The sequence below is a fragment of the Echinops telfairi genome, unplaced genomic scaffold (assembly GCF_000313985.2).
Source record: "Echinops telfairi isolate 266 unplaced genomic scaffold, ASM31398v2 ScPeMD7_7424;HRSCAF=8462, whole genome shotgun sequence".
Classification (NCBI taxonomy): Eukaryota; Metazoa; Chordata; class Mammalia; order Afrosoricida; family Tenrecidae; genus Echinops; species Echinops telfairi.
Genome location: NW_022111324.1, coordinates 53,822,288 through 53,837,116, shown reverse-complemented (window position 1 = coordinate 53,837,116; position 14,829 = coordinate 53,822,288). Strand labels below are relative to the sequence as shown.

At 53.3% G+C, this 14,829-nt stretch overlaps 1 protein-coding gene across 1 annotated transcript in view; it reads left to right on the top strand.

The window, feature by feature from the left end:
• PLXNA2 (plexin A2) overlaps positions 1-14,829 on the top strand; it is a 234,164-nt gene that overhangs the window by 175,073 nt on the left and 44,262 nt on the right. Inside the window, exon 15 of the mRNA XM_004699851.4 lies at positions 10,867-11,018. Coding sequence (XP_004699908.3) covers positions 10,867-11,018 — 152 coding nt within the window. The remainder of the gene's footprint in view (positions 1-10,866; positions 11,019-14,829) is intronic.

Genomic DNA, 14,829 nt, shown 5'->3' with positions numbered 1-14,829 from the left:
GTTTCTTCTCTAGGGACATGAGAAGGAGCCCCAGTGGTGTAGTGGTTACCTGTTCAGCCGCCAATGACAAAGTCAGCAGTTCAAAACCACCAGTTGCTCTGAGAGATAAAGTTGAGGTTTCCTATTCCCACAGCGAGTTACAGTCTCAGAAACCCACAGGGGAAGTTCTCCCCTGTCTTCTAGGACCGCTGTCCTCAGAATCGTGAAAGGTGGAAGGGGCCCTTAGGAGAAAAAAACAAAAGGCATGTGGGAAAATTCCCAGGGCTTGTCCGTGAGCCCCAGCCCTGCTAATGACAGGAGTGCTGAGGGAAGGGAAGTCATTAGCCGGACACTCCTCCTGCTTCTCAGTCAGGCCATGGCTCAGGCCACAAGCCCCACTCGGGGCACTACACTCTCAAAGGATGCAGGGAAATGTAAGAGCCCAAAGAACAGCATCTGAGATGATCAAAGGGTTTAGAAGACAGGATCTTCAGAGAGCAGACTAGCAGTTGCCGAAGAGCAGGCCATGGACGGGTGACTTAATTGCTGTCTTCAGTATCTGAGAGATGTTTGATGAGGAGGCTGCTGGCCAGCCCTCCATTTGAAGAGAAATGAAATCAGAAATGGGCTGAAATGAAGGCCACGTTGGGGGGCGGGATCTGGCAGGGAGAGTGTCTCTGTGATTAGATGCTGAGATCCTGCCCGCCTCCCAAGCTCTACTCCAGCCTCTCCAGCCTAACTGTTGTCAGTGGGGACTGGGCTCGGCCTGGAGTTTGGTCCAGACCAGCATTTCCCGGTAACAGAGAGGTGGGGGTGCTGGCGGTGGTGGCTCTGCTCAGGCGAGGTTGCTAAGCAAAAATGATAGAGGGCCTGTCCTAAGACTGCTGTTGTCTGTGAGAACTGAGCAGTTGTGGTGCAGGGTAGAAATGGTGTCTTGGAGTTGGTCCTGCAGGGCAGTGGGGTCAGCAGGAGGTGCTGTTCCATGTGCCCCCAGACATCAGGGACAGACTCGCTGCGGAGGTGTCCGTAGAGCGCAGGGAGTTGGCATCTGTAGTGGACGTGCTTGACTGGCAGAGGCCATTCTGTGGACTTTGGGGTCTCCAGCCAGGGGTCCTGTGAGGCTCCCAGGGAGCAGTGTAGTTGGTGAGGCCCCCTGAGCCCCAGCCAGCAGCGGCGGTGGTGGCAGCTCTCTGAGCTCTTCGCTCCCTCGCCCCCTCCTTCCTGCTCTCCCCTCTGAGACCCACAGCAGAGATCTTGGATCGGTTTCTGGCGCACAGCAGACTGTTGTGAAGACGTGGGGGTGAAATCAGTCATTATCTAGAGAGCTTCCCGGGGAGACTCCGTGTGTTACAGAAGAGAACGGCTCTGTGGGTTTTCTTAGATGTAATTTTAAGGGAGCCCGATGGTGTCATGGCTTAGGGCGAGGCTGCTAGCCCAGAGTGCAGCAGTTCCATCCCGTCGTCGGCTCCCAGCAAGGAAAGCTCCTGGAAAGATCGGCAGCCCAGGAAATCCCATGGGGGCAGTTCTGCTCCGTCCTGCAGGGTCTGACCATGAGGTCTGAATCGACTCGACCTCATGAAACAACAGCTTTTGCAGAAGCAAATCTCCCAGTCTTTCTTGAACAGTGCTGCCGGGACCTGGACTCCAACCTTCAACCTCTAGGTTAGCAGCGGATCTCCACGGCCAAGGTGTTTTCTGGCTTCGATGCCCACCCGCTTAATATCATAGATCACCTCCCGCTTCTCCCTCTCTTTACACTCCTCCTCCTCCTGCTACACACACACACACACACACACACACACACACACACATACACACTCTCCAAACTGTCAAGGCATTTGTTTGCGTGGGTGCCTCATTCAGATTCGCTTTCCTGAAAGAATTCATTGAGTTTGCTCTGAACCATGGAGCTTACCACAGGATGCCTAGTCGCCAGGGTAACAAGAAACGGCAAGGAGGGAGGGAGGAAAGGAAGAAACCCAGTTGGACAGGGCCAGTGTCTCCCCAGGTGGACAGCAAAAGCAAAGGTGCTGTTTGGCTTAGGATCTACAGGGCCCAGGATCCTCTCTGGCTGCAGGAAGTCCCTGGGTCCTCCTCAGGCAACCCCCTCCACTCTTCCCACGTCAGCCTTCCCAGCACCTGAGTGGAGAGCGTTCTAGTCCATTTGCTCTCCTTTCCAGCGCAGTCAGATGCCGCTTTCCTCTCAAGCTGCTGTCTGTGGAGTAGGATGCCATTGTGACTTGAACATTACGTGCATGCCACACTATGGACAGGCAGTCCCCAGATGAGGAACGATTCCTAAATCTGCCTTTAAGTTGAATGTGTATGCAAGTCAGAACCATTTGGTATGGCTTGAACCTAATGTCCGTTCATCAGATGTTTGTCTTAGTTAATATGACTAGAGTGTACCTATCTATGTATTAAAAAAAGATAGGAACATTTCCAGATACATGAAAATACCTTTAACATAATAAACCAAACTCATACCCATTGAGTCAATTCCGACTTATAGAGACCCTCTAGGTCAGTGTAAAGCTACCCCTGTGAGTTTGTGAGGCTGTAACTCTTGGGAGTAGAAAGCCTCGTCCTTCTCCCCAAGAGCTGGCCAGTGGTTTCAAACTGCTGATTTTGCAGCCAGCAGCCCAAGGAGTAACCACGATGCCTCTAGGGCTCCTCTCAACATAATACAGTATTAATTATACTGTTTGATGCCCATCTCAAAGTAGTACCCATTCATCAGTATGAACCATTGTATGTACCTCAAAATTTTAATATAATAGTACAGGCATTGGGACCACTGACAGATGTATATGGGCCAAACATTTCCTTAAAGGACTTTATATGGTGCATGATTATTCACAGAAAGATTCCCACTGCTTCCAAGCTCCCAACCAACTCCAACGCCCCGTGTTTGTGTGGTTTGAGAAGGTGCAGAGGGAATACAGGGATGGAATTACCCGTTATCCAATTACCAATTACTCTCTAAACTGCCGTATAAGGGAATTTCTGAATGTGATCTTACTTAATCTTGGCGGTGTCCCTGTGAGGCCAAGCATTAAAGTCTGTTCTCAGATGGGAAACTGAGATGTAAGGTCACAGGGCTCCTGAGTGGCGGAGCTGAAATTCGAACCCAGGTCTGTCTGAGCCTACAGGTAACTCTGCCTGCTGCAAGCACTTCGAATGCCCTCTTCTCTAGCCTGGAGTAGCCAGCAGCACTCCTGGTAACACCAGTTGCCATCATGTGACTCCTCAGCTTCCTGGTACTGCATGTGTGTACTGAATGGCTCCATGGCTGATGTGAGGGAAGTGGATCACCAGTCCTTTCTTCTGAAGCACCTCTGAATAGTCTCAGACCTCCCAGCCTTTTGGTTAGCAGCTGAGCCTGTTGGCCATTTCCACCAAGCAGCACAGGGTCATCTGAACCGGGAAGCCACGACTTGTGGATTCTGGCTAGCATTCTGTCATTTCTAATTCTGCCCAAGAGGGGATCCCTATAATTCTTCCCTGCCCTTTCTTCCACTTCCCTCCAGAAGTTGACCCTCACCTTCCCTGCAGCTCCACAACTCTTTGCTGGGTTCCGGATCCAGACCAAACAGTAGCTGGGAAACTCAGCCAGCCCATCTCTTTATAGAGCCATGGAGAGAGCCTGACTTTGCTCCCTACAAAGCCCAGCTTTGTGGAATGCAGCCCTGGGGTCCCACTGCTTTTAAGAAGGAGCCCTGAGGATCGAGGCTCCAGGGTGGGCTTGGTCTACAGTGCTGTGCTGAAGGGTCCTGCTCACTTCCGCCCTGGAGAATAGCTCCTTTCCCACCAAAGCTCCCCGTTGCAGGCTCTCCCCGGTGCTTGGACCTGGGACGGAGGGAGGGAAGGAAAAAAGAAGGACGCACACAGGCTGCCTGTCTTCTACCTCCCAGGCCTCAAGAGTCCCCAAGAGGTCCTAAGGGGGCAGAGACTGTTCACAGGACACTCTCTTCTGCTACTTGGAACTCTGAGCCTATCCCCCACCCCCACCCCCAATTATGACCTTTAAGCTGTTGAAGATCAAGCAATGTGCCCAGCGACACCAATTTTTTAAATAAATGAACTTTTGTTGAAAATTATATGGGAAAGAAAGTTTACATTCCATCAACTCTTCATTCAGTTGGTCAAACCACTCAACAACCCGCACTTCCTTGACTATATTCTATCCCACCACCCCCTCCCCGATTTCCCTTCACCTTCTTATGGGCCAGAGGCGTTATTTTTTTAAAATGCATTGGGGTTGGGGGGGGCTGCTGTCATCCAGTGGGGAGGCCCTGCGTGGTACAAATGTTAGTGATCTCAATGGTTAACTGTTGAGATTAGAGGTTCCAGAGCCCATCCAGAAACACCTCAGAAGAATGCCTTGTGATCTACTTCCCCCCACGATCAGCCATTGGAGAAACCCGTGTGGCCATAGTTCTGCCCTGAGCGGCATGAACTGGCTGCAGGTTGGAGTAGACTGGACATTAACCAGCATCTATGTAGAACATGGCAGGCAGGCAGGGGGGCAGAGGCAGCAAAGCCGGCCCAGAACACAAAGGGCCTCTCATGCCGGGCCAGCCATATAGGGCCTCTGTCCAGATGGTGCCAGAGCTATGGAAGGTTTGGGGAGCAGGGACAGGAAAGCCAATTGAGCTTGTGCACCTGAGGAAGATAGGGGGGCCCAGAGCAAAGCCAAGCCTGGGCCACATAGTTCGGGAGAGAGGCACAGGCACCGTGCCGAACACCCTCTCTGCACTGGGAGCCCAGAGTGGGACCCAGACGCAGAAGACGCCCTGAGACCTGAGCCCCTAGGCCTGGTGACCTGATTTATTGCCTAAGGTAGGTGAGAGGAAGGAAGCATTTGAAGAGCCTTCCAAGGTTCCTGACTGAGCACATAGTGATTTCATTAACCTTGAAGGAGACTCTGGGCGGATACGCAGGCTGGGGGTGGGAGGAGGGAAAATTAAGAGTTCATTTTAGACGTGGGGAAATTGGAGGTGCCTGAGGGACATGTGTGTGCAAGTGGAGATGTCCAGTGGCAATTGGATATATGGGTACAGGGCGAAGGAGAGAGCTCGGAGCCAGAGGTGTAGATTTCCAAGTCATCAGTAATGGAGGCCTGGGGAATCGGCTTGCAAATCAAATAATCACACCTCATCTGTGTTTGGGAAATCCAGACTTTTATGCATCAGTTTTGCTTTAAGGCAGGAAGCCCTGATGAGCCCCCGGGGCGCAATGGCTGCTTAGTTCCTTGACCTCACACTGCTTTACTGCCTGGCCCAAGTGCAGAAGCCCCGTCTATCCCCAGGGACTCAGCATTCCCCCAGGAGCTCACTGACCTCTGAGGACAGCGGTTCTTCGGTCTGAATTCTAGCAGTTGTTAGCTGGACCAGAAGGGAGCACGTTGGTGTGTCCTCTCCCCTAACTATCTGCCTACCCCTCCCTCTTTCATGTAGTCTCATGCCAGGACTAAAGCACGTGTGTTATAGTGGCTTGTGTATTGCTGGCACTGGGATTTCAGATGCCAGCCAGGCCACCCATACCACAGGTTTCAATGGCACTTGCAGACCAAGAGAGGCCAGGAAGAATGGCCTGATGATCTATTTCCAAACATCAGCCAATAAAAACTGTATGAGCCCGTCGTCCAACACCCTTGCATCAGGCGAGTGATCAGTTGCTGCAGAAGGACATTGTATTTGGTGGAATCGAGGGCCAGCAGGGACCAGGCCATCCTCTGTGAGCTGGGCGGGGACAGCAGTCACGACACTGGATTCACATGCCAGCGAGGGTGAGGGTGAGGCAGGGCCGGGCAACATCTCTACCTGCTGTGCAGAAGATCACCAAGAGCCAGTTTCAAGTCGACCCCAGCGCTCTCTTTCTTTCATACTGTTTTAAATGTAAGAAACGGTCTCCCTTCTGAAAGGGGTATGAGCTGACGGCTTCTGCCCAGCTCCGTGCGGTGAAGCCAGCGTCACCGCGCCTGCCCCAGCATCCCGGGCGGACCCCTGACCCCAGCCCTAGAGCGAAGGGAGGGGGAATCGCTGCTGGGCTGACTTAGCAGCAGGAGGAGGCTGCCTGGAGGAACAGGCCGATACCACCGAGTATCCGCAATTCAGTCCCCCACGTGCTACCTGTGAGACGGAAATATTTTTAGGCTTTCCAGAAAGATTCCATTTCACAGTTTCTCTGAAAGGTTGTAATTAACTGCAGTGAGCAAAAGAATGCATTTTTGTTTAAAAAAATTTAAAAGTTGGGGAAGGAGAGAGGGCCAATCACCACCGTTGTGTCATTCCTTTGGGGGAGGCAGGTTCATGCCATCCAGGTGGCGAGTGGGAGGGGAGGGAGGAGGGGATGGGTGGAACCTTATTCTGAGTTGATCAAAGCAAACCGGGAGTGAAAGGCACATTCTCTCTAAATGATGCTGTCCTGCAGCACAGGGAGGCCGCCTCTCCCTGATGCTATCGACAAGGGCCCATCTGCCAGTGCCCAGGGGTCCTGGGGACCCAAAGGAAGTTGTGTCGCTGGAGAGTAGACAGCCAAGATCTATTACTGCTGGGTATTTCTGGAGTCGTCCCCCCCCCACGGGAGCTGTCAGGGATACAATAGGTGGCTACTAGTTGCTCGTGCCAGCTCCTTCCTCTCCACCCCTACCCCAGCACTCAGAGATATGCCTTAAGCCAGCTCTACTCTCTCACCATTGATTCGCTTCGGGAATCCTGCTGCTTTTTATTCATAAGGTGTGGTGTTTTACTCCTGAGAAAGGGAGTCAGGGCACAGACAAGGTGAACGGTGCAAGACCCAGATGAGAGGGTTCACAGGCTGGGCTGGCCAGGAAGGAGGCTGCATCAGAGCAAGGCCCACCAAGAGGGTGGGAAGTCAGGACCTCTGAGCTCAAACCCAGACTCTGCAGACCGTGGACTAAGAGCCTAGCCAGGTGAGCAGCAGCATGGCTGGGCCTGGAGAGAAGGAGACCCTCCTTGGTCCTCACTCTCACTGTTACCTTCTTCTGTGCTCGCCATCCATCGCCTAGAGGTGCACCACCAAGTTTGTGGCAGAACTCATGTGTGTTAAAAAGGCCAGGTTGGCTAGAAACACATCCAGAGACACTCATATAGGTCTAAGAGAAAGCTATGTATCAAGAAGTAGTTATGTATCAGGGAAATATCCCAGCCCAGACCAGATCAGGTCCATAAGTTCGATACTAGTCCATAAGTCCCTCCTCAGACTCACACAGCCACATGCAAGGATGCAGAATGCAGGAAGATCCCAGGCCAGTGGGTGCAAAGTCTTGTGGATCCAATGGCAGTGGACCCATCTCCAAAGCTTGCGAAGGTCTCCATGTGGCTCCTCAACAGGAAGGTGGAGGCAAAGAGAGAGGGGGCCTGCCTCCAAAGAGCCATTTATCTTGGTGGCACTCCAAACTGACCTAATGGACAGGCTAAACTCCACCCATATCTTCTTCCAGGTACCATGTTGACACCAAAAAACCTCACTATCACATTGTGGTACCAAAAGTACAGGCGGGAGCAGTGGCCTCTCAAGGAGAGGGCAGGTGGGACGAAGCCTCTGGGGTCTTGGACAGTATTGTCTTCTGTTCCCACCCGGCAGTCACTTCAGGGCAAGTGACTTCAGGACAGGTGCCTGCCAGCATGTGCAGGGCTCAGGGGGACGTGTGCCAAAACTGCCCAGGGACATGGGGGCTACAGATCTTCCTGGAGACCCCGCTGGGGAGGAGATTGTGGTGGGCTCTTGAGCTTGATCCAGTCCTCTTCCCTGGGCGCACTTGCTGTGCTTCTGGTGTGTGGAGAGAGCACCGTCATTTTTGCCTACTGTGTGTCCACACTGTGTGTCCACACTGTGTCCAGTCTCCAGGCACGGGGGACATAGCATGCAAGGCCCCGACTTCTCTGGCTCTCTATATTCTCGCTGTAAAATAAGGATCTTGGGATAAGATCTCCTCCTTCCCCCTTTAGTTCTGAAATTCTGTGTCTTCTCTGCTTCCTCAGGATGAGCATGGCATAGTGCTTACACATTGGGGGTTAGCTGCAAGGCCAGCAGTTGGAAACCATCAGCCTCTCTTCAGGAGAAAAATGGGTTTTCCTACTCCCGTAAAGAGTTACAAACCCATAGAAGCAGTGCCACCCTCTCCTATAGGGTCGGTCTCTGTGAGTCAGCATAGATTTGATGGCAGTCGGTTTCAAATGAGGAGTCCCGGTGGGGGGACTGTGGGTTAAGTGTTGGCTGCTCACTGCAAGGTCAGTGCTTCAAACCCACCAGTCTCTGCAGAAGAACGGAAGCTGCCTGCTCTAGTCCCACTTTACCATCTGCAAAACCTATTTGGCATCAGTTTGAGTCAGAATTGACTGAACAGCAGTGGGTTTGTGTTGCTTTTGTGGGTTCTTTTGTTTATTTCAGGTAACTGTGGACCACAAAGTATAAACTTTTACTCTCTCAGAGTTACATTCCATACACCCGCTGCCCTGCCCCAGCTCCCCCTCTCCCCCACCTCCTACGCTGCTCCACAAGACCTTGATGGATCCGCAGACAACAGCGTACACCTTGGGGGAACTCATTTCTGCAGTTCCTTTTCCTGTTTGGTCCACACAAAATGAGCCTAAGTCAGCGCTTGGTGGCTGAATTGAGAAATGAAAAAATAAATGATCCCTGCTACCAGGAAGTCAGCAAAGATCAGGACTAGCCTCAGGTTACTGCTCCTTGGTCATTAGCGTTTGTTGCAGTATTTTTGCCCCACAGAACAGCGCCTCACCCACTGCCCTCCTCTGACCCACCCCACAGCAGCCAGCCAGACTCACAGGACCCCCTATGTTCCCAAAGTTCTCTCCTTGCATCCCTCCTCCATCACTGCAGTCCCTCCCACAGCTGCCACGTCCTTTACCCCGTGCTTCGTGACTGTGCATTGACTGCTTGAGGGCAGCGTTTCCGTCACCCGTCCTGGTACCCCTACAGGGTCTAGTCCTCGAGTGGCAGTGGAAACACATCGCAATCACAAACAGGGACGTCACAAGGGCTGGTGTCACCCAATGCAGTAACTCCTGGTGTCACCCCTGGCCCGCAGTAGACCTCCTCCTGTGCCATGCCATGTGTAGTCCTTGTTGCCGGTCCTGTTAGGTGCTACCGAGTCAGTGCTGACCCATAGTGACCTCGTGCACAGCAGGAGGACACGCTGCCCGGTCCTGCCCCCTCCTCACCATTGTTCCCATGCCTGACCCACTGTCGCAGCCATGGGGGTCACTCTGTCCCCTGAGGGCCTTCCTTTTATCCGCAGCCCCTCTACTTTATCAAACATGATGTCCTTCTGCAGGGACTGATCCCTCCTGACAACACGGCCAAAGTTTGTGAGAGGAAGTCTTGCCATCTTTGCCTCTAAGGAGCGCTCCGGCTGGACTTCTTCCAAGTCACATGGGTTTGTCCTTTTAGCAGTCCAAGGTCCTTTCTCTCTTCTGCTCCAGCAGCACAATCCAAATGCATCAATTCTTCTTCCGACTCTTTAGTCATGATCATTTACCAGTTTCAATTGTAGGATCATGTAGGATCGAGTGGTCAATTGGCTACGTGTACTATTTCGTAGATGATGATTGATGATAACAAAAACTGTTCTGCAAACAATTTCTGTGTTGAGTGACAGCATTATGAGTGACAATATTGTTAGTAGCAGAGCAGAAACTTTATTTGGCAGTTTTTCCTTTCTCTTAAATTAGAAATTCATTCTCAAAAAAGAGTTATTGATATCAAGTTGTCAAATGCAGACTTCCACAATATTGCAGCTAAAACACCTGAAAAGTTGACAAAATCCGCTGCTGTTAGACCCTAGCAGCAACAAAAACAACCGTGATGAAACCACGAGATTTACTATAGCTAGGTATTGACGGCAGCTCTGATCATAGCACATTTGAAGGATCAAAAGGTAAACGATCAGAGTTGCAGCCTTGTGGGTATATTGGTACATGTAAGCTGGGATTAGGAAAACATATTTTGTCATTGTATAACTACAGAGATATTTATTTTCCAAAAAGCAACACAGTTGTGCTGAAACGCTGTGCAAAGAATGTTCTCAACAGTCATTTTGATGCCACCCCCCCCCCCAAGTGACATCACTGATTGGCCAAAGCTCTTTCCGGTTTGTAGAATGATCCCAACGCATCATGGTTCCCCGTGATATGGATCGAGCTGGTTATCCCACCTCACAACTAAGAGCTGTCCAAGGGGTTGTGGGACTTGCTCACAATCAGGTAGAATCCATGGATTCACTTATTGTATAGTGAATTAGAGACACACCTGAAATCATGATTTTCTGTCTCTAAGTCCAATAGCCTTTCTGATAAATGTTGTTGTCACTGTTAGGTGCCATCCAGTCAGTGCTGATTCTCAGTGACCCTGTGCATATCAGAATGAAACACTGCCAACCCTGTACCATGCCCACCATTGTTCTTACCTTTGAGCCCATTGTAGCCACTGTGCCAATTCACCTTGTCTCCGGTTGTTTTAAATATTCAGTCAGAGTTGATGGATGCATGGGGTGGGTGGGTGGATAGATTGGTGGATAGATAAATGGGCGGATGAGTGGATAGATAAATGGGGGCTGGATAAAGGGATGGATGGGTGGGTAGGTGGATAAGTGGATGGATGGATGGATGGATGGATGGATGGATGGATGGATGGATGAACTGGAGGACCAAGGAGGTTGTGTAAAATAGAAGATGGTGTCAGGATTCGAGAGAAGCTAACGTATGCAGAGCACACATGTAGTTTATCCAAATGCTGGTTCCCATCAAAGGTTTATAGCTCCCTCAAGAAAGAGGGAAGTACTGCTACACCTGTTCCTTGTACAAACCAAAGTTCGCTCATCCGCTTTCTCACTTGCAGGTCTTGACAGTGTCGGGGCCACCTGAAGGAGGGACCAGAGTGACCATCCATGGCGTGAACCTGGGCCTGGACTTCTCCGAGATTGCCCACCACGTGCAGGTGGCTGGGGTGCCCTGCACGCCCCTCCTGGGCGAGTACATCATCGCTGAGCAGTGAGTCCTCTTCTTCCCACACAGAAGGGTTGGCTTCCCCTGGGAGCCTCAGGGTAGAGATGCTCCCCCACTCGATCCCCCCCCAGGACTCACCTCGGCCTGTGCTTCTCATGGGCCCTGCCCAGGGGCCTCTCTGCCCCACCTAGATGCCGTGTTCCCCGCTGGCATCTGGGCTCCCAGCACTGGTGCTGCCGCTGCTCAGGCTCTACCTGCCCGCTGCCCTGCTGACTGAGCCAGTTTCTCAGCAAGCCCAGGCTCCTCCTGGTCCCCCAGCCACCTCCTCCCCAGCCCCCATTGCAATGCATCCGGCACGGCGGGCTGCAGGCAACAATTTGTTTGGTGCATGGGGCTCTGACAGCAGCTTAATCCGAGCAGGGCCTCCGCCGGAGCAAATTCATTTATTTCACTAAGGGAAATGTCAGCTGGAAATTAGAAAATAGGCATGTAGCGGCGGACAGGCGGACGGGGCTCCGGGAGTGACATATGTTCCAATTTGGGGTGTTCACTTGGCAGTGGCGGCGGCCGCTGTGGAGTCGGTGGGCAGGAGGTGGGCATGACGCTGGGGCTGGGAGGGCGGAAGCAGGGATGCCTCCCCTCTGAAGGAGAAAGGGAGGAGGCTACCCACTCAGTCAGCAGGATCTGTCCTGAAGAGTCAGGCCGGGCCGCCCTCCTTTGCCTGAGGACACAGCTCTGCGTGAAATCCTGAAACCCTGACCAAGGGCCTGGCGCTGTCAAGGAACAACCCTCCCTCAGCTCTGCCCTTGGCAATCGCTGGCCCACCCCACCCGCCCCATGTCTCCAGCACCAGCCTTTCCTAGCAACCAGGCAAAATGGCACTGCTTCCTCTCCCAGCAGCCATGCGTCCCCATCTGTTCACGCTTTCTGCTGGGTAGGGACCCTGAGAGATGGGGATGGTTAGCGCCGTTTTCGCTCCAGAAGGGAAATGACTCCCTCAAGGTTGTGCAGGGTTGGAAGTCACAACTCCTGACTCCTAGTCCAGGGCTCAGGCCTGTTCCTGAGCAGTGCCCAGGGCTTCTCCATGTGCCCTTTCAAGGGTCGGGTTCTCGTGCTCATCGGGCCATGGCTCTAGGGTCGCCCGGGGAAGGGTCAGAGTGCAAAGGAGTGGATTCTCAGAGGCAGAGGGCTTTGGCCCCAGCAAAAAAAGAAGACAAGGCGCCGAGCCTGTGCCTGCACTTAGCACCTTTCCAGCCAGAAAGAAGCCTCACAGGAAGGCCAGTTAGGTCCCCGCAAAGACTGTCCAGTTGCCTCTGGTTCATGGGGACCCTTGTGCATCAGAGGAGAGGGGTGTCCCATGGGGTCCTCAGTGGCTGGTTTTTCAGAAGTCATCCTCCTGGCCTTTCTCTGGAGGTGCTTTTGGGTGGGCTTGAACCACCAACCTTGTGTGTAGCAGCCGAGTGTCTTCACTGTGGGCACCATCCAGGGCAGGGTCAGGGAAGGCAAAGGGCAAAGGACGAAAGCCGTGCCTCTGAGGGGGAAGCGAGGGCAGAGCTGTTGGCTCAGGAACCAGGCCAGCCTGCAGCGATCCCCAGGTCTTTAGAGCCCAGCATACAGCCAGACTAAGCAAGGCTCTCAGTCTTACTGACCCAAACCTGCCTGGGTCTCAGGACCTGCTATGGGCATCTGGACACCCAGCCAGCAACTTGGTGGGATGCCAGCAGCCCAGAGGACAGGGCTTCCGCTGAAAAAATACAACCACCTGGTCTCTCCGACCCTCACCAGCCAAACAGAAACCCCAGTTCCTCCTCTACAGGGTCCCAGTAAGAAGTCAGTCAGACGAGGACATGAGACTGAATGGGACTGCAAGGAGGTGTAGCCCGTTCAGAAAATCAGAATGCCCCCACTTGTCCCTGGGCCACAGGAAGAAGCAGTACCTGGGGAAACTGGAAGTGAGGATAGGGCAGAGCCTGGGGAGGTGAAAGGACCCTGGTCCAAAGTGGGTTGCTAACCACAAGGTCAGCAGTTTGAAACCACCAGCTGCTCCAGAGGACAAAGATGAAGTTTTCTATGCCTCTGAAGATTTATGATCTCGGAAACCCACAGGGGCAGTTCTGCCACCCAGTCGCTGGGAGTCAGAATCAACTCCGTGGCAGGGAGGGTGGTGGTGAACGTTCACACTCAATTCCACTGCCATCAAGTCGATGCTGACTCACAGTGACCCTGTAGCTCAGGGTAGAGCTGTCCCAGTGGTTTCAGAGGCTGGAACTCTCGTTCTCCCCTTTTTACGGGAGGAGATGCCTTATCCTTCTCCCACGGATCAGCGGGTGGTTTTGAACTGCTGACCTTGCTGTTTCTATGTAATCCACTCTACCACCCGGGCTCCTCCACCCGAGGCCACCGTCAGACTAGAAAATTGCCAACATGGCTCCGCAGGCCCGGGGCAGGCAGGAGGCAGCAGATGCACCCTGGACCTTCGCCGGATGCAGTCCTGGCTTCCCCCCGCCCGCCGTGCCAGGCTCATTACTGCTCTCGAGGTTCTGGAGTTTGTTAGCATCATTAAAGCCTCCATCCTGGGCAGTGAGCAGCAGGGGCCGTCGTTACTGACGTCTCTGAGAGATGAATTTGGCTAAATGGGCACGGGGCAGAGGCCGGGGCACCGGCACGATTTAGCGGGCATGGTAATGACTCACCATATGCTTGTGCCTCGCCATCTATCTCTCAGCAATTAGGTTAATGTTGGTTAAAGGGCTCCGCTTAGTCTTGCAATCAGCACCCCATGGGTCTGCGGGGGCAGGGGAGGGAGGGGGGACCAGTGACTCCGAACAGGAGGTTCCACGGGTGATGGGATACTGCAGGTGGAGGCTGTAGGTCAACCCCTCCTGGGACAGGGACAGGAGCTCCATCCAAGTGAGAGGTAGTCTTGGCTCAGGTCCCCAGCTCTCATGCTGTCATCCCACACCTGTGAGCTCAGCCACAGCTGGACACATAACTGAGTGTCTGTGCTCCTCTCCCTGTACCTGCACACTCACCTGGGGGTTGGGGGAGGAAGGTACAGCCTTTGGTCCTACGGGGTCCCTGGGTGATGCACATTGGTAAGCCCTCGACTGCTAACTAGAAGCTTGGAGGTTTGATCCACCCCCACCCACCCCCAGAGAGAGGTACCTAAGAAGGAAGGCCTGGTGATCTCCTTCCCATAAACAGCCATTGACACCCTATGGTGCCCACTTCTCCCTACAGTGCATGAGGCCTCACCATGAGCTGGAGTTGAGGCACTGGCCGCTAGTTACGTGAGTCTTTGGAAGGTGAGGTCTGGGAGCCAGGGCAGGGAGCAGAGAGGCCAGAGAATGGAGGTCGAGCCTTAGCACAACTACTGGCGAGCTGGTGAATTCTGGCCATGTTCCTCCCTGGAATTCAGATTTCTCACCTAAAAATGTGCATGTGAACCCAAACATCTCGCCCTGGCCATTATTGGATCGGCACCTCCCACCACTAGAGATCTCAGCCCTGAGGGGTCTTCAGAAGCTCCCAGGCAAATGCAAGGGGGCTGGATCATTGTTGGCCCAGTTGTACCTCTGCAGCAGCTGTTGTCGCCCAACGTGACCCAGGGACACCAGGGACACAGGGCGGAGGCAGGGAAGCTGGAAGACCCCAGGAGGGGACCTTGCAGGCAGAGCTGTAGGCCCGAAGGAGGAAGCACACATAGACGGTGCCTGAGGCCACATGCAACCAGGAAGGCAGAGGGGCCAAGTGGTTCGTTCTCAGGGGCTTGGGAGTCCCCCAAGGAGCCCTGGGTGTGTGGTGGTTAGGCGTTGGACTGCTACCCGAAAGGTCAGCAGTTTGAGACCGCCAGCCA